The sequence below is a fragment of the Mya arenaria genome, chromosome 4 (assembly GCF_026914265.1).
Source record: "Mya arenaria isolate MELC-2E11 chromosome 4, ASM2691426v1".
NCBI lineage: Eukaryota > Metazoa > Mollusca > Bivalvia > Myida > Myidae > Mya > Mya arenaria.
Genome location: NC_069125.1, coordinates 55,021,475 through 55,047,913, shown reverse-complemented (window position 1 = coordinate 55,047,913; position 26,439 = coordinate 55,021,475). Strand labels below are relative to the sequence as shown.

Sequence of the window (26,439 nt, the reverse complement as noted above, 5' to 3'; positions counted from 1 at the left end):
GACCGCGAAAGGAAATTAATGAATCACAAGATGTCAACTTTGCAGTTCCTGTTGTTAAATATTTGCACATCAACCCGTTAATATAGGAATTATATGGTCTAGTTGACATCTGTGAATTGTTATTCCGAAAGATGTCTGCATTTCAAAGCCCTCGACCCACTCCGCGTTTCTTCCAAGAGTTGCAGACATTTTCAACCAAAAAGGTGTCACTGTAATTTGTAAACATAGTCGCACGTGTAGCATTAGATTATATACGCGACCATATTTTTCATAAGTTTATTTGTAAATGTTGTGTATGTTCAAAAAACTTTATTTGTGGTAAACATTTGTTCAAATTTCATATGAAACTAGGCTCCATTGGCCTTTTATTCTTTCCTAAAAAGACCTGAGGCCTTAAAAATAAAATAATTTCGGGCTTGAATCTCTGTCAGAACACAGACATGGCGATCAGTGATGAGCTTATTTAGCAGTAGAGCGGTAAAAGGGTTATAACCGGTAGACTACTGCTGGTAGAGTTCATATGTCTGATAATATACTTAACCACTAAACCAGTCTTTGCCTTAACTGTTTTTCAGCACTTGTCCTTTTGGGCAAGTAATTGAAGAAAATCACTTGCCCGAAAAACAGTTTTCCTTGGCCAAAAAAAATAATTGTAGTAGTATTTGATTAATAAACATCCAAGTGTCGGGCAGACACTTAGATGCTTATCAACTGAATACCACAAATGCTGAGCACAATGAATGCTGTGACAACTCTCATTCATAAGTAAATATACAAAAGCCAATATTTAGAATGTTTAATGAGAATTTGTGAATTTTTGCTGAAGAAAATATGAAAACTGACGGATTTAAATTTCGGAAAAATGCACTTGCCCGTTCAGGCAACCACCTGGAAATTTTTACTTGTCCGAAACAGCATTTACTTGTCCCGGGCTTCAGGCAACCCAGTTACGACGAAGACTGCTTAACTGCTTTTTCTGCATCTTATTGAGTAAACAACTTGTTCTATTTTTATCTTTTTTTTTAAAGACAAATACGATGAAATCTTAATAAGTCATCTGCAGTTTGCACACAGTGACTCCATTAATCATGTGCTTTTGAGTTAACTAATCAACTTCATCTATCACTAGCAACAGTGCATTGGTAATTTTTTCATCCAATCATACCATATCCGGCTGCAGGTCATATTCATACAGTTGAAGATATTGATAACAAGCATCCAATCATACCATATCCGGCTGCAGGTCATATTCATACAGTTGAAGATATTGATATCAAGCATATCCAGCGTTTGACACTAAAACTTAATGAGAAGAAGTCCACCAGAGCCGATGTTGATACATCTTTGTATATTTCAGTCCAGGGGAACACCCAGAGATTCTCTTCCACCGAAGCCTCCAGTGAAAAGTGCTCCCCCAGTCAGTCGGATATTCCCACACAGACCTGTGACAAGGGCTCAGCTCGTCTCTTTCAGAAGCACCACTAGTCAAGACTGTATCCTTCTGAGTTGCCCTTTACCAGCAGATGGCCCCTATTGTATTAGGTCATTAGGTTGAAGGTCACAGTCAATAGTCCTACGAAAACTTTATGAAAATGCATTTCTTCTAAAAATGCTCATTTAATATTCAACATGTTTCTGACAAAGCGGCTTTCAGGGGGCATACTGTTAAACAAACTGTTGAAATTCACTGTATTTGAAGTGAGCATGGATCTATAATATAAAATGTATAATATACCAAAATTATTAAAGATAAACAATATTTTGTATTTCATATTGTGTGTATTATTCTAAATAACATAGACAATATATTTAGATGTAAAATTTTAAAGAGTAACTTGCCTTACAAAAGTCTAAAACAAAGGGGGAAGTAATTCACTGAATCCATATCCTAAGACAGTAGTTGATGTTTGCTGTAAAACCACTAATCATAAATATAGTATAACAATTTATGACCTTGACTTCATAACAGCTATTTTGAGTCCTGGCTACAATCAGCACAGCAGGGAATCTTACTTCAGTCAGTGCTTCCAGATCATCTCGCAGTTGGGCGTTGGCTCTTTTGGAGAGGTGACTGCTCTTCTCTCCTGCTTGTCAACTATTGTAAAATTAATAAATACCTGTTCTAAGAAGAGAACTTTCTCACTTGGTAGCCAGGAAAACAAACATTAATTGGGAGGTCTTTTTTGCATTGAAGTTCCATGGTCTAGAATACTCTCTGATTAAAAATACATGTAAACTTATGTGTAGTAAATTTAACATGCTAAGAGATTTTGCAGGTGTATCAAGTTCGCAGTAAAGAAGATGGAAAATTGTATGCAGTGAAGAAATCTAGAGATAGGTTCCGTGGGGAATCAGACAGGTATGTTTTAAATCACTCCATATAGTTTTCAACTGTTGCATGGTTTGAAATTTCTATAACAACAAAATGAGATTGATTGTTAAAGCATGGAACCTGAGAAATAGACATAATGTTAAGGTTAAGTTACAATCTTGATGACATCACATTAAGAATTTAAAACTGAAAGTATAAACTTCCTGTCAATAAATTTTGGAAGTTTTACAGTGAAATGTGGAAGTTAAAGTCTCCTGAATACAATATCTTTTTTCAACTATTTTTACACAAGTATATTAAATATCAAATAATTTGCAACTTTAACTTAAACTAATTTGCCAAATTCCCAGACTTATATTATAATAATTCATTTTACTATAAAAAAGGGTTAAACTAAGTCAAATTGTGACCATAAAAGGAATATTGACCAAAGGTTTTGATATTTTGAACTTCCAAGCTTTCAACTTTGGAAGTTTTCTTCAAAATTATGGAAGTTTTTGTACTTCCAAGGAATTAATATTGGAAGTTTTAACCCATTTCTAGGGAGTAATATACTTCCAAATTCCTTTAACGGAAGCCCTGTCATGACATGTCTTATTTTATTTAATACAAAAATATAGTATGACAATTGTTATGAAAAACATGTTTGTATGAAAGTTCAATGTTGACAATGATGTCCAATATTGCAGGCGAAGAAAGCTGGAGGAGGTAGCTAAGCAGGAGAAGCTGCCGAGTCACCCTAACTGTGTGAGGATATATCGTGCCTGGGAAGAGAGGCTTACCCTCTACCTTCTTGTGGAGCTCTGTAAAACAAGGTAGACTAATTGTCATGTTTGAAGTTGGCCATACAATTTAATGTCATGTTAGACATATGGCTGAGCCATTCAAACCTAATCGTGCCAGGGAAATGAGGCGAAACCTTTACCTGCTCATTAAGATCTGTAAAACAAGGTACACTCGCTGTCATTCTAGCATCTTGTTACTCTTTAGACACATTTATATGCTTGGTAAAATCGGGCACTGAATATGAACATGCTTTTCTTCAATTACTTATAGAAGACTTATCATGTAGATGGATTGAATGTGTGTGTGTGTTATTTGGAAGGTCTGCACTTAATATATCAAATGGAAAAAATGATATGGATAAAACTACAAGAATGAAAAAAATATGTGCCTTAAAATGAATTTGTGTTGTTGTGTTTCAGTCTGATGATATAATTCTGTGTTTCAGTTTGAGCAACTATGCAGAGACACACCATGATATTCCAGAGAGTGTTATTTGGGACTATTTGGTGGATCTGCTACAGGTTGGCTATTCAACATTAAGAGCAATCCATAGTGAACTGTAGCCTTTTAAGTTGATGTTCAAAATGATGTCTAACTATGCAGGCAACAGAAGCTTGAGGAGGAAGTTAAGAAGGAGAAGCTGCTGAGTCACCCAACCCATTTATCAACGTATTACTTTTTACAAACTAAAAGTAGTGCACTCCATTTTGATGTATCTACATAATTTTCAATCGCTATTATTACTTGGACGACACATGTGTGGAAAATATATACAATAACATGTGCACCTTATTTCAGGCAGTGAAGCATCTCCATGACAACAACCTGGTGCATATGGACATCAAGCCTGACAACATCTTCATATCACAGGATGGCATCTGCAAGCTCGGAGACTTTGGGCTCGTCATTGACCTCTCCAAGGTCAGTCTCCTTGGCTGGCATGTGATAGCAAGTCTTTTCAATTTTGATGATTGGGAATTTAAACCTTGCGATATTGACAAAAAAACCTCTATTATACCTCATGAAAATAGAACAATCAGTATGTATATTCTTTCATACCTGGTTGTACTAATTCACTGACAAAATAGGAATAGTTAGAAACTATTTTTACCCAACTGTTGTACATCTCTTTAATGTTTTCATTATAGTTTGCTTTCATGTTTGAAAACAAAGTGAAACAGTGATTTAAATAAGATTGAATATCATATGTTGCTATGTTGAAAACTTATATGTACAAATATCAGTGTTTTTGCTCGCTCATAAACAAAGTCTTGATTAAAAGTTAAGTTACAAAGTTGTTTGTAGGGTAACGACTTTTCCGAAGCTCAAGAAGGGGATCCGAAGTACCTATCTCCAGAATTGATGAATGGCAAGTTTGGCAAACCAGCAGATATATTTAGGTAGGATTCTTACTTATGTTAGCACATTCCATCCAATTCACAGTTGTCAAATTGGCACAAGACCTGCTTAAAAGAGGCCTGTTTTTCCAGCTTTTATAAAAAGTTTAACTGGACTTGTTTAAATTTTGGATTTTAAATAGCCAGGCTTGCTGATTTTTGTTTATTCCAATCATATTCCTGTAAACACTATACATGTAATATTGTCTAAGCTGAGAGTGACCATGATGTTTTAGTCTGGGTAAACATGTATATATTTCATTATAATTGTTTTAGCCTGGGTATAACTATATTGGAGTTGGCCAGTGACCTTGACCTGCCCCGGGGTGGGGATGGCTGGCACATTCTCCGCCACGGGCACATGCCAGATGAGTTTCTCAGGGGTACGGCTGCTGTAAACAGTTGATAACAGAGAACTCGTTATTAAACATAAACACATCTACAGTTGTTGTCATATTCGATATTTGTATTATGAAGTGATTTCTTTGTCTTGATTTTCAACAATTTTAGGGTATTAAATAAAGATAAGTATAAAAGTGAAGGTAGTTAGATTTTTCTTGTTTTTGAAATTTCAAGGATGATTTTCTTAAAGATAAATTTATAACTTAAGTGCTTTGGTAATCTACTATTTGTTTTATTGCTTGATCATAAATTATTGACTGATACCTTGATTGGGACTTTTTAGCAAGTCACAACTGTAATACATGGGTATTGTTGTGTTTTTCAGATAAGTCATTTGACCTGAAGTATGTGATTGGTCAGATGTTGGACCCGGATCCAAGGTGCCGTCCGACTGCTGATCAGTGTCTTGCATTTCCCTATGTCAGAAAGGTACAAATAAAGGATTGTCCAGTGTATTAATAAGATAACATTTTATTTAAAGTCGGCAAAGGAAGATGAAATCAAAATATGCTTGCAGAATAACCTGTTTAAGTGACTGTGGGCAGGTTTGCTGGATGGTTTTTCAAAATCTGTGCACTTTGTTTATGTCATTTAATTCAAGATAGTTTGATTTTTTGTATGTATATTTAGGTGTTAAAGCGCCGTCGTCGTGACTACATGCTGAAAAGTGCTGTGGCAACAGTAAAGTCATCCCTGCACACCCTGTGGGCCTGGTTCCTGGCCATGTTCACTCTGCTTACCCTTCCTGTACAGAGGCTGCGATATCGGTTTGGAAAAAGGCGATCCTCTATTACGTCTGGCACAGGATCAGACACATCCCATCTTGACCATAGTCTCTCTGATGGTTAGTATTCAGTTTGGGTGTGATAGATTTTGATTAACAACCAATCTTGTTAAAAACATTGCCACATCTGAGATGAGGGAACAAAACTAAGCTCTTGCTTTTCTTTTTTTATATGATGTACGTCAAACTTGATACTAATTATTGGTGTATTACCAGTATGTCATTCAGACATTATTTGGTCTCATAATGAAAAAGAGACAATATTATAGTGTTTTCATGCAGTTTTTTAATTGCAGATGAGCTGTTTTGTAATGATGTGAGCATCACCAACAACTCAATTGGAGCCCCACTGGAAAGTTCTTCATCAGAAAACAGCATAATGGATCCCTCCCCATTGTGAGTTTAATAGTCCGCCAATCACTATTTGCGACATAACTGTTTCTTTATTAACTCTGGGTGTGTAGCTATTGAGCTGTTCAGTTCTCAAGTGCGTTGAGGCAGTAACTATGTCAGTAGAGTGCTGTCTACTTTCCCTTCGTGGCTAGAATTTGGCTGCCCAGCTGACGGCACTTATTTTATTTATGTTGTTGCATAGAAAATCTGCTTCAAATGTAAGGTATAAAAATCATGTGGTCTTTCTTGAGGTTTGAGCCATACTCTCTCACTCTTTTTTATTGGTTAACTTACTCTATTTTTTAGAAAAAGAGTTTTTACAGTCGGGTTGCTGCTTTAATATTAAGAAGGGCTCTTGTGTGGTTCTACCAAATAGTGCTCTGCCTACACAAGTGGCCCTAGTAGTCTTATTATGTTATACTGTAATGCATAACAGATCACAATTCATGCACTAGTACCTGGTACATGTAGGTTAAAGCGTGAATCAACTGTTTGCGGGTTTAATACTTTCATGCAAGGCAATTAAAGTAATAATTGGAAGATTTTTTCTTTCTTTTTATCATAGCAAGCCACCCATGAGGAATGCGTTCACGACTCCTGCCCTGAGGAACCGTCACTACAGCCACATTCCATCTCCAATTAGTTCATCACCTGTGGCACATGGATCAAGAGCGTATGTATTTTATCTTTAAAGAACTTCTAGGATTTACAAAGGGCATGGGATTTTTCTTATAAAAGGGGGACATCGCTTCGCTGTTAACACGTTCCTTCAAGTACACCCTGGAACATCTGACATGTCATTGTCTACAAGCTTACCCTGGTATCTGTTGGTAATGCATATGACTTCTTAAACTTCGATCCATGTGTTTCGATTGTTCAAATTTTGGTTTACATGTACTTACATCAGTTATAAATGATGTTGGCTATCAAAAATATTTAATAGCGACCACTTAACCAGTACGGAATGTGAAGATAAAAGGTGCTCATTCCACATACTCCATGTTTATTCATTTGAAGTATAAAGAGCAGTTATGCCTGATGATGCATTTGTAAATGATGTCTATTGCAGTACTCCTGGCCACTCAGCGAGCCCAGTCCACAACACAAGAGAGGACTCCCTGGACACTAGTAGCCTTAGCTGGAGTGACGATGATCGACCAGTCACACCCACTGTCGGTCAGGCGGAAGATACTCCAGTGAACAAGTCGACTATAGAGCCTAAAAACCTCATGGGGGTATGATATTATAACTCGCTTATCTTTATTGAAACTCTAGTTTGTGTATTCAGTGTGTGTGTATACCAAGTGATAGATTGGTTCATAAATGCTTCGTATGCAATATTTTGTTTGAATGAATACTTTAAACAAAGATAACCTTACTATTCAGGGGTGTGATTTGTCTGCGGATTCACAGAATTCCGCAGATCTAATGGCCCAATTTGGGTGCTTTCGGTTGTTTAAGTTGATGTTTCAGTTAACTTTAAATTTGAAGTCAGGAGCACCCTCAAAAGGGCTTCTAAAAGACCAGTTTTTCTTCTACAGCAGTGTGCTTTTGACCCAAAGAATGCCCTAAGACCCCATGGGCGAAATGGTTCCAGCTGCCAGGTCAATCACATCCCTGACTATTTCTTCACCTTTTTAAATAAAACATAGTGTCCCTCCTTTGGTCATTTACCAGAGTTTGATTGAGACTTTAGTTTCTAAAAACACCTAACAAATCTTTTCACAAAACGGCAGCCTGATCGAGCACTGTCAAAACATTATTTTGGAAACAGGTTTGTTGAAATGTCTGAAGAAACTAATTACCTTATCAAACTCCGGTAATATAATGAGGGCGGGCTCTTTAAGCAGACTTTGTTTCATTAAAATGGAAATGAAAAAGTTTTCATTCAAAGCAAAATGTTGCCTTCATGAAGTTCATGTCCAAATAAAATTTGCTATGAAAAGACACATACATTAAATAGTTGGTCTTTGATATGAATTAGAAATATAATTTACCTAATTTGGCTAATGTTTCCCGTACCAACAATTTAATTGTCAATTTCAGATGTTTGATGCTGCCAGTGATGAAGAGTGTTAAGGTTCATGCACGCCTGGACATGTGGGCTAGTAACCCCAGTGTTAAGGTTCATGCGTGCCTGGACATGTGGGCTAGTAACCCCAGTGCCTGGACATGTGGGCTAGTAACGCCAGTGTTAAGGTTCATGCATGCCTGGACATGTAGGCTAGTAACCCCAGTGTTAAGGTTCATGCGTGCGTGGACATGTGGGCTAGTAACCCCAGTGTTAAGGTTCATGCACGCCTAGACATGTGGATTAGTAACCCCAGTGTTAAGGTTCATGCATGCCTGGACATGTGGGTTAGTAACCCCAGTGTTAAGGTTTATGCATGCATGCGTGCCTGGACATGTGGGTTAGTGACCCCAGTGTTAAGGTTTATGCATGCATGCGTGCCTGGACATGTGGGTTAGTAACCCCAGTGTTAAGGTTTATGCATGCATGCGTGCCTGGACATGTGGGTTAGTGACCCCAGTGTTAAGGTTCATGCATGCCTGGACATGTGGGTTAGTGACCCCAGTGTTAAGGTTCATGCGTGCCTGGACATGTGGGTTAGTAACCCCAGTGTTAAGGTTCATGCATGCCTGGACATGTGGGTTAGTGACCCCAGTGTTAAGGTTTATGCATGCATGCGTGCCTGGACATGTGGGTTAGTGACCCCAGTGTTAAGGTTTATGCGTGCCTGGACATGTGGGTTAGTGACCCCAGTGTTAAGGTTTATGCATGCATGCGTGCCTGGACATGTGGGTTAGTGACCCCAGTGTTAAGGTTTATGCGTGCCTGGACATGTGGGTTAGTAACCCCAGTGTTAAGGTTTATGCATGCATGCGTGCCTGGACATGTGGGTTAGTGACCCCAGGGTTAAGGTTCATGCATGCCTGGACATGTGGGTTAGTAACCCCAGTGTTAAGGTTTATGCATGCATGCGTGCCTGGACATGTGGGTTAGTAACCCCAGTGTTAAGGTTTATGCATGCATGCGTGCCTGGACATGTGGGTTAGTGACCCCAGTGTTAAGGTTCATGCGTGCCTGGACATGTGGGTTAGTAACCATGTGTTCAATACTGCCAGTGTTCATGGCAATATGACAAATAGCGTTTAATTGTGCTTTGATCATTAACCAGTGATGTGTTCTACTTTATCTATGCAATACAAGTGGTGCCTTAAAGATATATTACTCAAGTTGTTCACATTGTACAGTTTTATTGTGTTATTGCTGAATTAAAAAGAATGTGTTCCTCAACTGTGTTCCGATACAATTATTATATTGAAATGTGTTCATACATGTATGTTGAAATGTGTTCAGATATTTATGTTTATTGACATTGAGATTGCTTTGAAATGTGTTCCAAAAGTTTTAAACCTGTATTTTGAGGTGTGCTTCATCTATGCCAATTTATTTCCAAGATGATTTGATAAATTCTTGTTCCATGTCATGTTAATTTTGATATTTTATGTTCTGATTGTAAATTTGTCAAATACTGCTATAAATAACCACATGTGTTCTTGTTACAATTGTTTATTGTATTATTGCTGTATTGTTTCACTGTATAAACTGCAAAATTCACTGTATTAAATGATATATGTCCTGTATATTATTTTCTTGTGCTTTTTTATGTATTTGTTCATCTTTCAGCTAAGCTTAAAACAAGGTAAACATTATTAGCTCGTTGAATTATGGCCCAATATCTACTTAAAAACAGCCGACTTACTGATGTACATTCAGCAAAACAGAACCGCATAACTTTCAGAATTTTGTTATTACATGCAGTGCATAAATGTGAATACTTTTTATATTTGTTAAAATGTCTCGTAAATGTTCTTTGTGTTTTTTCAATTGTTATTTTTTTGCAATTCTGTTGACCTGTTAAAGAACGAACTGCTTCAAAGTATTTCTAATTTCTGTATATTTTGAAAAGCTAGTTTTCAATAAATTAAAGAAGGGTTGTTTTTGTTTTCAATGTTAATATATTGTGGTGGAAGTGTAAAATGAAAGATGTAAGGTATTTGGAATGTCTATGAACAGAGACTTGGTCATACAAATTGTCCTCTTTGATTTTTTCTTTTTAGCTCTACTGGCCAAAGACCAGAAGAGCGTATGCGATGGTAATGTGTACGTAGTATGTGCATCCCTGCGGTCGTGCGTCTGTAAACAATTGGTTGTGAACACGATACAGTCTTCAGTTTTGATTGTATCTCGATGAAACTTGTACAGTATCTAGATATCCATTAGAGCTCGGTTCCTTTCGAAAACAAGCCAGATCCGCCCATAAATGCCTAGATTATGGGCCATGAAAGTTTTAAATAAATGCTTTCTATTTTTAGCCAGGTCTGCATGAGCGAATTCTATTTTTAGCCAAGTTTACATGTACATGTAAATTCAAGTCTAGAGTTAAGGGAGACAATTTGCAAGTCTAGGATTTTGAGAGACAATTTGCTTTTTGCTTCTGCAGTTGATTTTGTGAATTACTCTGCCTTGTTCTTGTTGAAAGCCCAAAGGCCATTTTTTAGCTTTAAGTTCTGTAGTTTGCGCATTCATCTTAACAAAATTGGTTGTGAATGTTTAAGTTATACACCTGGTGTCATTACTGGCCACACCCAGGGTTCAAAGGTTTGGTAAACATAAATCTGGAAAGGTTTGAAAATCTTTTTGTGTGTTCGTGCATCCATCTCAGCACAATTGATTGTGAATGTTTGTTCAAATTGATCAATGTTGTCCTAGGATGCCCTTGACTTTGACTTTTTGACCAACGTTTTTTAACTTTTAAAACTACAGATATTTTTACTATGAGTACAATTTTGAAAACATTTCTTTTTTGTCAGATGACTTTTACTTGGCACATTTTAAAATAGTTCATGCAACTAATCTGCTTACAATACTTTCTGGGCTCAGATGTTGAACGCGCTACGTTTTCAGGTAACCCAAACACAAAACATAAACTATATGTCTGTTGCCTTTTACCCATACATACATGCTGTAGATTGATATGACCACAAAAGCCATGCCAGTAGAGCATAGGCCCTTTTGGGCCTCTTGTTATTGTATCTCGATGAAACTTGTACAGTAGTTAGATATCCATAAGAGCTCGGTTCCTTTCGAAAACCAGCCAGATCCGCCTATGCATGCCTAAATTATGGGCCTTGAAAGTATAAAAAAATCGGTGCGTCCGTAAACAATTGCTGGTGAACACGATACAGTCTTTAGTTTTGATTGTATCTCGATTAAACTTGTACAGTATCTAGATATCCATTAGATCTTGGTTCCTTTCGAAAACCAGCCAGATCCGCTCATGCATGCCTAGATTATGGGCCTTGATAGTATAAAAAAATGCTATTGTGTAAACAATTGCTTGTGAACACGATACAGTGTTCAGTTTTGATTGTATCTCAAAGAAACTTGTACAGTATTTAGATATCCATTAGAGCTTGGTTCCTTTCGAAAACCAGCCAGATCCGCCCATGCATGCCTAGATTATGGGCCTTGAAAGTATAAAAAAAGTATGTGCGTCTGTAAACAATTGCTTGTAAACATGATACAGTCTTCAGTTTTGATTGTATCCTGATGAAACTTGTACAGTATTTAGACATCCATTAAAGCTCGGTTCCTTTTTAAAATCAGCCAGATCTGCCCATGCATGCCTAGATTATGGGTCTTGAAAGTATAAAAAAATGCTATTTTTAGCTAAGTCTATTTTAAGCCAAGTCTACATGAGCAAAGTCTATTTTTAGCCAAGTTTACATGTAAAGACACAATTGCTTGTAAATGTTTGTTCAAATTATGCCCCTGGGGTCATAACTGGCCACGCCCAGGGTTCACAGGTTTAGTATACTTAAATTAGGAAATGTTAAAAACCTTTTTGTCTGTAACAGCTATGCAGATCCTTGCTATTTTGAACAAGGCTTTATTTAGTGGTCCACTACCATGGTTGTTCAAATTATGCCCCTTTGGTCGAAACTGGCACTGCCCCAGGGGTCACAAGTTTCCTAGAGACTTATTTAAGAAATATTTTCAAACCTCAAGGCCCATACCTTTCGATATTTGTTGTGGAGCATCATATGATGACCGTATAGCAAAATATTTGAAATTATGCCCCTTGGGCAAAAGCTTGCCCCACCTTTTTTGACTTTTTAATTTTTAAAGCTACAGCAACGAAATTTTGAGCATGTGCACAGTTTCGCAAACAAGCATCAATGTTGTCCTCTGATGTCCTTGACTTTGACCTTTTGACCAACTTTTTTTTTATTTTTAAAGCTACAGAAATGAAATTTTGACCAGTTTTGAAAGCAAATATTTTTTACCCTCAGATTACCTTTACTTGGCACATATTAAAATAGTTCATGCAACTAATCTGCTTACAACACTTTCTGTCCTCAGATGTTGAACATGCAGCATTTTTTAGCTAACCCAAACACAAAAAGTGAACTGTATATTTGTTGCCTATTACTCATTTGTACATGCTCTGGATTGAAAATGATCACAACAGCCATGCCAGTAGAGCATAGGCCCTCTTGGGCCTCTTGTTTGTAAACGCTGTCATGTGTTTTCAAGAATGAATTTGATTGGCAATTGTATACAATGCGATATCATGATAAAATTCTGATCTGATTTTAGTCTAGAATATATCGGTTTTCTGTCAATGTAACAGTTACAGAACTGATGGCAGTTGGTAATCATTATCTTTAATTGATGCTTTGAAATAGTCGCCCCCTTCATTCTTACCACATTTTCATCAGATACAGCACTGCTGAACAAAACCGCTGTCCTTTTTACCACTGGTTGTAGCGAGTTCTAAGCAAACTACCCAATCATTACTTCCTAAGAATGGATATGAATCGAACAGCGAACAGAGCAAACTTGATTGAGATGTTGAATGTTTGGCTTGGAAAAACTGATTTAAGTAAGAAACCCGCCATGGGTATAGTATAAAAATTAAAATGACATAAAATGAGTAGTAGTTTTTTGTTTATTTTATATTTATATTTCTGTACATAAATAATTCAGAATAAATCTGAGCTGGGATCACATCAAATTCTCTATCACTGCTTGACATGATAAAATTATACAATACGCAAGTAGAATTTTAACAACTAACAGCTCATTGTACAATGAAAATGAAAACATTGTTGAGTTGATAAATTTAAAGTTAACAATTCAAATACATACATTGCACTTTCCCCTCAGTAAAAGTCAGACAATAAATACAAGATAATATTTATCAGATCAGAGTTCTGCAACACTTCTTTCTATAGGCAACAAAATGTGCACATTACATCGCAATCTACATAATTATATGGAGTTATTATTAGAATATAATTAAATTTTCCAAAAAGTCAACAATTACAGTCTTTTCTTGATGAGTTTTTCTAGTTTGCGTATCCTGCTAGATTCCGGTTCGGGAGTGGTGACCATTGTGCCTGATGACCCCGTCCTCTCCATGGACACCTGCCGACCTATTGCCATGGAGACTGGCAGGTGGGCACGGTAAAGCTCCAGTAGAGTGTTGATCTCACTTCTCTTCAGGCCCTGATGTATCAAAGTCATTGCTTTACATAACAATGAAACAATTATAACATCTCCTTTTAATAACAACTTCTAGGGATTTTAAGTTTTTGAAAATACAACTAGATTTCAGATCAAAATCACGTATTTTGCCTGTCGGGTGGGCCCAAATATTATTTTTTTTTAAGGTCACCATGACCTTGACCTTTTGACCCAAAACCAAAAGGGGTCATCTACTGACCATGGCAAATGTGCATATATATCTCAAGTTTAGATACTACATGAATTCACTCATTATAATTGATCTAAAACAAAAAAGATCAGTTATTCTTTTGGTAAAGGTCTCAATGACCGTTGACCGATTCACCTATTGTGGATGAAATAAATAGGGTCATCTACTGACCTTGACCAATGTACATACCAAATTTGAATTCTCTAAACCAAGTTGTTCAAAAGATATTGATCAGAAATGAAGGTGCCCTAAGCTTTCTAGTAAATGTCACTTAATGTTGAGTGGACCTTTGACCCCTAAATCAATAGTGGTCATCTACTGACCATGACCAATGTGCATACAAAGTATGAAGACTTGCATCTTATTAGTGCAAAAAACCTTGATTGGATCGGAAATTTGATAATGATTTGGGGCCCTGCTGGACAAAGTAAAAACAATGTATCTTCCATACTTTGCTACACAAAATAGCAGTTAGATACTTTAATGTCAATTTTTAAGGGTAGCCAACTCAATGATTTACTGGTAATGCATGCATGGTTTCAGCAAAAAGCATAGATACATGTATCTAACCCTTACTTCAATTAAGAAATACAATGAGGTAATGAAAAGAATCAGAGACAAACCTTCATTTCAAGTATTTTCTGGAACTCGCTGATGTCTGAGTCATTGAGGAGTCGGATGTAGTTATCTATGAAGGCTTTAGCTGGTTCATGATGGGACATCATTACCTGAGGAAGAAGAATTTTAGTGTACATGTACACATGGTTTATTATCACCTGTTTTATTGCCAGGAATGTTCCATAGCCTTCAAGACTTGAAACGAAGATAACTTCACTAATTCTTCACCAATTTAAATGAAACTTAGCGCAGTCTACGCGGCTTATGGAGCCCCGCCCTTGGTATTTTACCAGAGTTTGATTGAGCGTTTAGTTTCTTAAAACACTTGGACAAATCACAATACAGCCATCTGATGGAGCACTGTCAAAACATTTTTTCGAAACAGGGTTGTCAGTGTTTGATGAAATTAATCACCATATCAAACTTTGGTAATAAAATGAAGGCGGGGCTCTTTAAGCGGCATAGACTGCCCTTTGTTTTATTTAAAAGGTGAAGTAAAAGAAAAAATATCTTTGATTTAATTATCCATGTTTAGCAAAATGTTGCGTTCCTACATAGCATATATGAAGCAATTTATCACGTGGTATACACACACTGAACAACTATTGCCATTAAAATAGATAAAAAATATAAAATACATTAAAATGTATTAACCTTCAACAACATTTCTGCCTTTGTCATTCCTTTCTGCACAATTTTAGTGTAGCTGAAAAAGCAAAACAGTAGTTACAGGATTAGCTTACCAGAAAACAGACATTTAATCAGCACTTCAAATATCAATATTAAGTTTTACTTTTTCCCAAAAGTCTGATAGGATAATTTAAACTTTAAAATACAGAACAGTATGTTTAGTGACAATTTAATTAAGAGAAGTTCTAGCAAACCTTGCTGGAGCCTTTCTGGATATAGATGAGCCGAGGGAAGGCAGGTCCAGTAGAACTGTCTTCAGGGAATGTGTGTCAAGAAGTAACTGCAGAGGAGGATACACGATCTTAACAACTACAGTATGTACACAAATATGTTGCAGAAAGAATAACAACACAAACACATTTGAATAAAAAGTTGGTCAATTATTCTCAGTAATCCAAGGGGAATTACTTCTCAGGAAACAGCCAATTTGATTTAACTTCCTTCGGATACTTAGAAGTTGCATACTGTATTCTTTTGTGAACAAATGTAGTGTTCAAAGATGATGACAAGGTTATACCCTTTTACATTTAAAAAACAGATAGGTATACACAAATTGCAAGAGGGAATGTAAATCACCATGGTTGGCAATTGATAAATTGGTTACCATTGGTTACATCTTAAAACATTTACAACAGAAACTGTCAAATGCTCTATTTGTGAAAGAAAGTTTATAATGATTACTGCACCCACCTGCTCAGCTGCAACAGCTGTCACCGACTTGCACTTGTACAAGCTACCAATGAACTTGGGAATAAACACACTGAAACAAGGACAGTATATAATACGTTTGGATACTATTTGAATGATGAGGTGCATTATTTGATTGACATGAACGGAAATTCAGAACATGATAATATGTCAATCAAATATTGCGTCTCATTATTTAGGAACTGAATGCATGAAAATGCACATGAATTCAAGTCATGGGTTTACCAGTTATTAAACAAGAGCCGTCGTAAGACAGCGCGTTCGACTACGCCGCTTTGACTTAGAATACAATAACGATGTAATAATACCAAGTTTGGTCTCTTTATATCAAACCTAACTAAAATTATTCGATACATAAGGTGACTTTGATGCTGCCCTCCCACCAGCCTGCCCAAACAATGACACAAGTCATTCAAATAACTTGATTTCCCATTATGAAAATGTGGTTAAGAATATACAAATATGCCTTTCAAAGGAAATAAAAAAAAAAAAAAAAAAAAAAAAATTCAAGGGCCATAATTTGTATTTAAGCTTAAAACAGAGTTATGTTTCTTGTTGTAAGATGGTCGTAAATAATTTTGAATTTTATTAAGTGCATTTAATGAACGGTATAGAAGTTTTTTTATTAAAATCCCAACTTGCCCTTAACATTTACTTGCCTAAAACTTTTTTGCCTAGAACAATTGTGTGAAGTATTAAGTCAATTGAATGAAGGGTATAGAAGTTATTAATAAATATCCAAACCAGCCCGAAAACTTTAACCTAAGTTCCATAGTCAATCAGGGGCCATAACTTGTATTTAGGATAATATGGAGTTATCTAACCTCATTATGTGATGGCCCTGAACATCTGTGTGAAGTATTAAGTCAATTGAATGAATGGTATTGGAGTTTTAAGTGAAAATCCCAACTTGCCCTAAAACTTTAACCTGCCCTAAAACTTTAACCTAAGTCAATCAGGGGCCATAACTTGTATTTAGGATAATATGGAGTTATGTTACCTCATTGTGTGATGGTCCTGAACAACTGTGTGAAGTATTAAGTCAATTGAACAAAAGATATAGAAGTTATTAATAAATATTCCAACTTGCCCTAAAACTTTAACCACAGTTCCATAGTCAATCAGGCGCCATAATCTTTGTAAAGAATACTATGGAGTTATCGAACCTCATCATGTGATTGCCCTGAACAACTGCGTGAAGTATTAAGTCAATTGAATGTAGGGTATTGGACTTATAAGTGAAAATCCCAACTTGCCCTAAAACTTTAACCGGACGCCGACGCTGGGGTGAGTAGTATAGCCCACCTATTCTTCGAATAGTCGAGCTAAAAATTACCCTAAAAAGTAGAATTCTTAGAACACAGCTTCCCTAATACAACAGCTTATATAAGCTCAAGATGACATTTTAAAAATCACAAACATATAATTAATTAAACAAGAAAACCATGTTGAATACCCAGACTATATTTTCAAACTCACTTGGCAAACTTGACACAGAATTGTGTGAAGTATTTGCGCGAGGATGCAAGGTTGTCCCGGATGAGAGGCAGGGCTGCCTTCAAGTGGCCAGAGATGGCCGTCACATAACCACTCTGGTCCCCTACTGCCTCCACTGACGACCAGGACATCTGTAGGGCAAGTAATATGTAGCTTAAAATTTCCTCAGACTTATGATTGAACAGTCTTCATTAAAGGCTTTAAACACTGTACACACATTTACACTACAAGAACTCTGCAAGTGCTTGTCAACAGTCATGTTTTATCTAGATGATAAAGTGACTAAACAAATACTGAGTCACAGTGATGTGACTTGAAATGCATACTGTCATCATTAACAAGTGTACCATGTTTTATGCAAGTTTTTTTTTAATTCGGTAGGTTCCGAGTTATGGATAAAAAGAAGAAATAAGCATAATGCTGCGAGGGTTAGTATAACGGATATGTATCTTTGTTTACCCGGTTATTTTCTTAACACTGACCAGCTTTATAATATAATGCTCTTCAAAGAACAACAAATTTCTAGGATTTGAGTCATCATAAAATAATTTTAATTGGATTGTAATTTGTCCACTTACCTTGCACATGGCTGTAAGAGCCGGCTCACAAGCAGTCTCCAGGTCCTGAACCAGCAGGCCAATACAGTTGGAAATGACACTGAAAAAACATATACAGTATTTGTACACTTGCAACATATTGTCACACAACACTACACAAATGTAAATAGAGAAAACAGTCTAATCACTCTGAAATTCAGCATCACATACTTTAACAAGGCACAAGCTTTTGAATTATAAAATGTGACATTGTTACCAGATGAATCCAGTGTAGGTAACATTGACATTCAAACTAATTGTGAAGTATTTTGTCTCACCTGCATCAACTGACCATTGCAATTATAAAAACTTAAATCGAGGTTGTTTGGTGAGGTTTTTCAGTTAATGCATTGGATAATGTACAATTAGGGCTATTACAGTAAAACATATAACCATTAACCCACGTGAGGAAGGCAGTTATTTAAATAGTATATGGGTTGGTGTCTTTTTTTGACTTTGAATTTGCTTCTGTAGGGGATGGTATATTTGAAATGTGCCTTCCCCCAAGGTTATATGTTTCAATGGAATAGTCCTTTACTTACTAACAAAATATAATCTTATGATTGGTCTAATGATTATTAGATTGACAACTTGCAGCAAACGTCAATTGCTATTTTTTTAATACATTTGATATAATTTTTAATACCTAGTTAAATTCTATAAATTGTGATTAATTGATTTTAATACAGAGCTACAGATAAGGATCGTAATAGGCGTAAATACACTTTAAAAATTGCCCATTACGACATAAAATCAAACAGCTATTCGTACTGTTAGATAAGAAAAAGACAGAGCGTAACGTTCTTTCAAGTATTTTTGACCGTTTTTATGCTAGCCGTATTGACTAAGTATTATTTGACAATTTTTACGCTAGCCGTTTTGACTAAATGTTAAACCGGTTTGTTAATAGCGATTCACCATCAGGCCTGAGACCACAGTTATTTTTATTATATGTTTCATATAGACACTAATCTGGCTTTTCACTTTTAAACAGTCCCTATTGAAAAACAAGTAACTGGCTGCTGTAGAACAATCCAAGACACAAAATTTAATTACAAGAAAACAAAGGGTTGACCAATGCATTGTCTCACAAAATTGAGTAGTAATACATGACCCTGAGGTCAAGAAAGAATAAGGCTACACACAACCAATTAACAGGCAATGATTTTTTTCCAATTTTTACAATGAAAACTATCAGTTTTGGCAATACAGTGTCAAATTATGTTAAGCTCTATGCAAAAAGGCCACCTGTTTCTTCTCTTTCATTCAACTTTAATCAAATATTGATACTTGAACACAAGCACTCTTTTTTCTGTATTCACGTCCGGATCTTGGTCAATGGGGGCAGAGGTAAACGGAGGACAGATAACTGGTATTGAGCCATCCTTTGCAATGTGTGTAAATGTTAGGGGATGTTACCGCTGCTTAGCCTTTTATAATCCGTTCTCACTATTTTTGTTTTTCAATAATTTGTTTGATATTTACTTCTTTATGAGTTTTTATACTTTAGATAGGAGCTATGTTTATAATAATCACAATTAACCATTTTTCATTTATCAGAATTCAATTTTAGTAGGGATGCAAACGAATGGCAAAATTGATATTCAAATATTCGGTCATTCTTTTGATCGAATATTCGAATATTCGCTTACCGAAATACATATTTTGAAAGATGTAGTAAACTACTGTTATTATTCGCTTAAGTAATAGCCGGGGCAATTTGACCCCATTTGTCGTAGTGGTGGACCCCGATTTTCCCCAAATAAGCCTTTGAAATTCGCAATTTTCAGGAAGAAAAAAACAACATTATAAACAGACAAACAACACAATCGAATAATTTCAATTCCACTGGCTTTATATGTGTAAACAATGTGAAATTAGATGGATTCCTAGTCAAATAGCGCCTTGCGACAACGGAGGGTATTTCCGTAGGACAAGCAGCCTCGTTCTGAGATTGATCTTTAAATTGACTAAATATAACTATGGAAAACCCAAATCAACTCGGGAACTAGTAAAATAATAAAAACGAAAACATATCTGGATTTGACTCATCCAGTGTTCAACAATAGAGGAAATATATCCTAAAACGAAATAATATACATTTTCATTTTAAAGCGCGAACATTGTATCGAAACATGGAAATCAATTTAAAGCACATATATGTAACAACATTATTGTAGCAAATGGCATTCATATCATCACGGCGATTTGAGCTAAGTTGCCCAGCTTAATTTGCAGCCAAGACAAAAAATTGGTGTTAAAGCCGATTCCTAGTCAGTTATTGTAATAAAAGTAAGGGGACTTTTTACAGTACCTGACGATATGTCCCTTAGTGACATATGACACGTGTTAAGTGTATTGTCATCACATTCACACCTCTGGCATTAGGGGCCAGTCGTTGTAAAAGCAAAACAGGCAAAAGGTTTTTAATTTTCATTATTGAGAATTAGTATCATTACTCTTTTTTCCGAATATTCGAATACCGATTTTGACATTCGAATACCAAACCTTTGATCGAATATTCGTTTGCATCCCTAAATTTTAGTATGTATTTTGGCTGGTTAAAATAAGCTAATTAAGCCTGGTATGCTTAAGAAGTTTCGAGAAATTGGGGCCAGGTCCCGTAATCTGCTGAGCAGCATTTAAATTTTGTGTAAGTTCTTATACATGTGCTATAAAAGTTAATTAAATAAAATAAGTCATTCATATTCGTATTTTAATGTACCAGTAAATCACCATTACACTTTAATGAATGACCCAAGGGTGTACGATACACTTTACCAGATTACAAAAGGGTGTAAAATACACTTTATGTAAAAAAAGTTATCTGTAGCTCCGTAATAGTTTTTAAAATCTCAACACTTGAATAAATCAGGCTTATTTTCTAAAATGTCACTACAGTTCACACTAGAGTGCCTACTTGTGGAAGATGTCTTGCTCAGTGTTGAGGTCTATCTTGGTTATTAGTTCCACATCAACCTTCTCCTTCAGTTTCTCCTCAAGTTGTTGTGCGGTCTCCATGCAGTACTCCGCCGTACACAGGATGCTGCAGATCCTACACTGTTCCTCCTCTGTTAACTTGGTGACCTCACCCTCCTTGAGGATAGACTGGATCAGGCCGGTGGCTGATGTCATGTTGCTACTCTGGGCTGACAACCTGGGATTATAAAACTACATGATAAAGTATACACTCTACCATATCTTTCTTGTATATCTTTTTCATATCATAAAAAAAAGGTTAAGACTATAACTATGTAATAACTATTTATTTTTTCTATACTATAACCAGTTGACAGCTATGTGGACTTCTGTAAATTTTGCATTAAGTTGAAAAAGACAACATTCACTCACTTAGGCAAGTTATTGAGAAGGATACGGAGAGCGTACTCCTTCAGATATTTCTGGAATGTTCTACTGAGGTCAATCATCGGCTGCCCTGTACTCAGCTGGGAGCACTGAACCATACATTTCTTGTAGCACACAAACAGGTCCGCGCTGCTTGGCAACACATTACTACCCTCCTCCGACTCGATCCTCGGAGTTCCATACTGGCGGAAATCCTCTAAGAAGCGTGTCAACAGATCAGCCAGGTTTCTGATGGGGACAAATCATTTTCATTCCGTCTTGTGATCATATCATTTTAATAATATGACAAACATAATGCAATAACCATAATATCTGCCAATTTATCACATTCATTGATTTCATAAATTGTATGTGAACATGCAGAGTAAACACATTATGTTAAACAATATGACTGATAAATCATGTTTTCACAATCAAATCTACTTTAACAAAGAATAATAAACAGCTGACAAGACATATGAAATCTAATACTTGTAACAGCAGAAATACAATAGTGTAAGAGTATAATAAATAACTAACCTATCCTGTGATTCAATATAGATGTCTAGATGAGCCTCAAAACACTTTGATATGATGCCAATGAATGGAGAAGACAATGCCTTGGTTGGTGTCTGAATTAGAGATAAGAAGAACACATATATTGACTTTTGATGGAATAAATTATGGTATCAGTAACTACAGTTTTCTTTACTTTGCAAATTATGGTATATACAAAAGCAATAGTAATTTATTTTGTAGCTTTATTTTACTCAATTATATTGCAAACTTCAAATATAAAAAAGTAGACTTTTAGACTAGAAGTACATTTTTGTAGATAAGATGTTGTGCCTGTTGATCCAAGTCTATCTCAAAGACTGATACATGATTTTACCTTTGAATCATCCGACTCCCCTGCTGACCCCGCGTCCTCTGCAAATGGGTTGTTCCCTTCAGGATACGTCTGCTCTTCAAAGGGGTTTCTTGCTGGAGCTGGCTTACTGGCTGCTGGCTTTGTCTGGAAAGACAGATAAATTGATTAATGTTCATATAATGTAAAAGCATGTCTCTAACTTTCTATAAAAAAGTCTGAAGAATCAGTGTATTTCACTCTCTGTTCATCTTCTTTATGTTATTTGAAATGATTTTTTTTTAATTGTACAAGACAGGTTCTGTCATAGATATTCATTCAATTTAATATAAATGTTAAACCTGGGCAGTTTGAATAGTAACTCCAGTAAATCTTTTTGATATAAGACTTTCAAAGTTTGTAGTCCTCTGAATGGCAAACAACAGAAGTTTAACATCAATCTCTGAACGTCTTTTCCCCATGATTTTGTGCAATTCCTTCCTGAAAAGTAACAAAGAACTGACATTGAATGAGGTTAGATAATGAAGACATGAAGGCCAAATCTTAGTATGAAACAAACAAAATTATCTAATGGCAATCTTTACATTCAAACATCACAATTATATCAGAAATTCAAGAGCCCATTTTTTTCTTCAACAAAGTAATCAATTTCTAAATAACTTTGTTCATTATTAAACCATCTTCACTCACCTGGTGATATCACAGAACTCTACACAAATCCTCTCGCTGACTTCCCAGTCGACAGGGAACAGGTGGCCAAACTTCTCCTCAAAGTCCACCAGCGTCCGCTTGATCCATGCATACCGGCGATCTATCTTGTCCAGCCATGCTACCTGTTGGGCAAGGAATATATATAAACATAACTTTCAAGCAGGAATAGCAGTACAAAACATTTACAGGTATCTGTAGATATAAATGCTTACACTTGCTTCATACTGATTTTTTAATCCTTATTTGTTTGAATGATAGATGCCATGGTTAAACAAATAAAGGGTATACTAATTAGTAATATAATAATAAAACTCTCAGATTTCATAAAAGTATAGTTCTTTATGTCAAATATTTTGTTACTCACATCCTGGTTTTCCCCAAACAGCACCAGGTACTCTGACAACTGGAGCCTGACAAACCAGGTGAGCAGGTCTCGTTTCACCTTCGGGTCGAGAATGTTCACAACAAAACATGCTTCCTTTAACTGCCTCTGGTTCCCGGGACCATACTGGATACATATTTATGAATATTCAATGTATACACTTACTATTGATGGGTATAAATAGAATTACAATGATTGTAAATTTATGATTACCAACAGTTTCAACCCTAATATGTTACTTATCAAATAAACACTATGGTAAATATTTGAAGTCAAATGTTATTCTAGGCAACAGTAGTAATGTACACATTATAAAAGAACAAAAACAAATAAAATTAAAACCATTTATTCATAATCAAGTATTTAAATATCTATTATGAATCACTGACAATGTTTCCAAGTATACATTACCTTAGCACCAGATCCCTGAAATGCCTCTTCAAAGTCGGTGATGATTTGTGTGCCGAGCTCGGCCTGCATCTGTTTGACCCTGTCGGCCAGTTCCCTGATCTGGGGTATGGCCATGTAAGGCTGAAAATGTTCCAACACATTCTGCACCCCCTGTAGCAGGTTGGCTACATCACCATACTGTCTCCGCCGTGATAGTGACCTGGGGAAAATAATATATTAACAATATGAATGACAATTTAAGATTAGCATTTCATCTGGATTTCAATGTCCTGACTGATGAGAATAAAAATGATTGAAATCCCAAATGGTATTCTTTCATTATTTTATGTTGTATTACTCAGTTTATCAATGATAACAACTGTCAATCAAACTTAACTTGAATCTGCTTGTTGTTTTCAAAAGTGACAATTAAAATATAAATTGTGTAAGTATGTTTCTTAGTATTGAGTGTAATTAGGGTATTTACGTGAGTGATTCCACTCCCCCAACAAGCATGTGTAAATGATTTAAGGTTGTGATGGAAGCAGTCAGGTGGCGCTTTGCGTGGTCCAGCTGTTTGATGTCTCTAGTAATCTCTTTTACCTGGATGTACAAAAGCAATTGATTATAAAATATATTTAACCAGTATCATGCATTCAGTTAAGAAAAGAGTTACTTAATTTATATGATATAAAAATTGTGTTCCTTGAAAATGAAATTTAATTCTTGTAAAGATTATGTAATTATAATGATAAAAAAGAAGATGAAAAAGTGATATTTAAAATCCCACCATTTCTTCAGATTTTTCTGCCTTGTCTTTGATGTCCTTGATTTTGGAGAAGAGGTCTTGTATTGCCCTCTGTGCCTCTTCCAGGGCCTCCCTACCATCCTCGCCAACATTGGTCTGGCCCCGCACAACACCTCGAATGTTATCATCCAAACGCCTGAAATGATTAATATCATGAAAGAGTCATATACAGCTACACAAAACTTCTTTTTTGTTGATCCCTTTTCAAATGTTTGAACTGGTACATACTCATTGCCAATATATAAATAATCTTTGATATAAACATCAGGGAGGACATATAGTCTGAAAAAAATATGTAGGTAAATACTGTTTGACATAACATAACATAAGAAAGGTTGTGAAACATGACGTGAATGTATAGCTACATGAACATGTAAAAGTGCAGTGGGGTCCTTGCAAAAATTCACTTTAAACTTGTATTTGTAAGCTCTCTGATATTTGCATGAATACTTTTATCTCCTGCTATCATGCATGTTATTCTAATTCTAAACATATATAATGCATGTCTACCTGGATGATGTAGTGAAAAAAAAATTCACACATACAAATAGTGTTTTGCAATAACTCTATTATCTGGAGCTTGGATTTCTTACCGTATCTTTAGTCGTATTTTTCCAACAACATCATCAATATTAGACAATGACTGTTCTGTAGGGAACAAAGTGTTGATGTAATCTACCGGGTTAAACTCAGGGCTGTCAATTGGATCATCACTTGGTAGAATCTGAAAAAGATGATCCATTTAGTTTTATACACCAACCCTGAAGGTGAAATTCAAGTACCCTTAATTACTGTGAATAGGGAATCAGACACCCTCCCCTACGATTGATTGATGGATGTAGTATATTGACAGTGGAAAATCGGGTAGGGTTAGCCTCAATAAGTGAGTACAAGTAAGCATAGTTAACTATTCTAAAATTTGGAAATTGTAAGATAAATTTGTATGTAGTATGATTCTGTATTAAAATAAAAATAAATGCATATTGTGAAGTGGCACCATTGTCCATTATTACCCGATGCCCTATCACTATTTTTCGACTGATTTTCAAATAGTAATAAACATTACAATGTTTTGAACTGTTGACCGGTAAACAATTTAAACAGTAACCCGTGCCTGCGGCTACGTCATAGGTACGTCATGGGTTTTACCGAGATTCTAAAAATAAACTGCATATCATATAAACTCGTGAATTTCCGGTATTGGTTCAATCATCTTTATAATCAAGATCATTTATCGGACGTAAACAACTCAATATCAGACATAAACAAACAATGTCACTTCTGTATATTCACTCTACCAAAGTTTTTGTCTTTACTTGTTTGAACAAAAAAATAAATATAAAATCCTTAAAGCCTCGTGACAAATGCCCATGCAACAACTGTATACTGTCAATGTGTGAAGGTGTGAAAAACTCCCTCTGCCTTACTAAAGTATCATACTAATAGTACAAACTGTTGTGATGACAGTGTTGTTCGTTGCATTATACCACATGTTTGAAATACTTAGTTGAAGGTGTTGACATGTTGGGATGTGATGATGACAAATAATTTGAGGGGTTCGACATCGGGATGACAGAATGAATTTTTTATTATTTATGTCATACATCAAGCTAGCGTTCCAAACACAATTTATGGTAAGACTTAAGTAAATACAGACAGGACTTTTTTTGGTTTAAACTAATAGTGGTATGTAACCATAATCAGCTTGTTTTCCCTCATAACTGTCAAACTATAAAAGTATTAGTTAATTTCAACAATTTGCACTAAAAACAGAGAAATAAAATGGAGTATAGGCAAAGTAATTTTTTACTTCGTCTAAAACATTTTGAACTTCTTGGGGAAACGACAGCAATGCAGTTTCTTGAAATATCTCTTCGTCAAAATTGTCATCGTCTTCTAAGCCGGCCATTTTGTCGGCTTTAAAGTAATTTAAGGTCGTAAAATG

At 35.8% G+C, this 26,439-nt stretch overlaps 2 protein-coding genes across 2 annotated transcripts; one reads left to right on the top strand and one right to left on the bottom strand.

Annotated features, from left to right (window-relative positions):
* Positions 1–7: 7 nt before the first annotated feature.
* LOC128230493 (membrane-associated tyrosine- and threonine-specific cdc2-inhibitory kinase-like) lies at positions 8–10,087 on the top strand. Its single transcript, XM_052942801.1, has 15 exons — positions 8–203; positions 1,358–1,493; positions 1,970–2,067; positions 2,277–2,359; positions 3,022–3,147; positions 3,564–3,639; positions 3,917–4,039; positions 4,424–4,518; positions 4,792–4,898; positions 5,243–5,346; positions 5,548–5,761; positions 5,998–6,097; positions 6,660–6,767; positions 7,164–7,329; positions 8,141–10,087. The coding sequence occupies exons 1-15, from the start codon at positions 132–134 to the stop codon at positions 8,171–8,173; spliced, it is 1,641 nt and encodes a 546-aa protein (XP_052798761.1). The 5' UTR covers positions 8–131; the 3' UTR covers positions 8,174–10,087.
* Positions 10,088–13,099: 3,012 nt separating this feature from the next.
* Positions 13,100–26,437, bottom strand: LOC128230489 (vacuolar protein sorting-associated protein 53 homolog). The gene is made up of 19 exons (XM_052942789.1): positions 26,305–26,437; positions 25,088–25,218; positions 24,477–24,630; positions 24,174–24,289; positions 23,708–23,906; positions 23,279–23,422; positions 22,894–23,036; positions 22,545–22,683; positions 22,228–22,350; positions 21,876–21,967; positions 21,342–21,584; positions 20,911–21,147; positions 17,973–18,051; positions 17,377–17,525; positions 15,880–15,949; positions 15,384–15,469; positions 15,154–15,205; positions 14,505–14,609; positions 13,100–13,673 (listed from the first exon to the last, which is right to left on the bottom strand). Exons 1-19 carry the CDS (start codon positions 26,401–26,403, stop codon positions 13,488–13,490), a joined length of 2,547 nt encoding a protein of 848 aa, XP_052798749.1. The 5' UTR covers positions 26,404–26,437; the 3' UTR covers positions 13,100–13,487.
* Between the last annotated feature and the right edge of the window lie 2 nt (positions 26,438–26,439).

Excerpts from the sequence above, each read along its gene's own strand:
- LOC128230493 (XM_052942801.1), top strand. The coding sequence starts at position 132 with ATGTCTGCATTTCAAAGCCCTCGACCCACTCCGCGTTTCTTCCAAGAG. Across the intron at positions 6,768-7,163 it reads GTGGCACATGGATCAAGAGC|TACTCCTGGCCACTCAGCGA; the intron begins GTATGTATTTTA and ends TGTCTATTGCAG. Across the intron at positions 7,330-8,140 it reads AGCCTAAAAACCTCATGGGG|ATGTTTGATGCTGCCAGTGA; the intron begins GTATGATATTAT and ends TGTCAATTTCAG.
- LOC128230489 (XM_052942789.1), bottom strand. The coding sequence starts at position 26,403 with ATGGCCGGCTTAGAAGACGATGACAATTTTGACGAAGAGATATTTCAA. Across the intron at positions 21,148-21,341 it reads CTTCTCAATAACTTGCCTAA|GTTGTCAGCCCAGAGTAGCA; the intron begins GTGAGTGAATGT and ends TTATAATCCCAG. Across the intron at positions 14,610-15,153 it reads AGGCAGAAATGTTGTTGAAG|GTAATGATGTCCCATCATGA; the intron begins GTTAATACATTT and ends CTTCTTCCTCAG.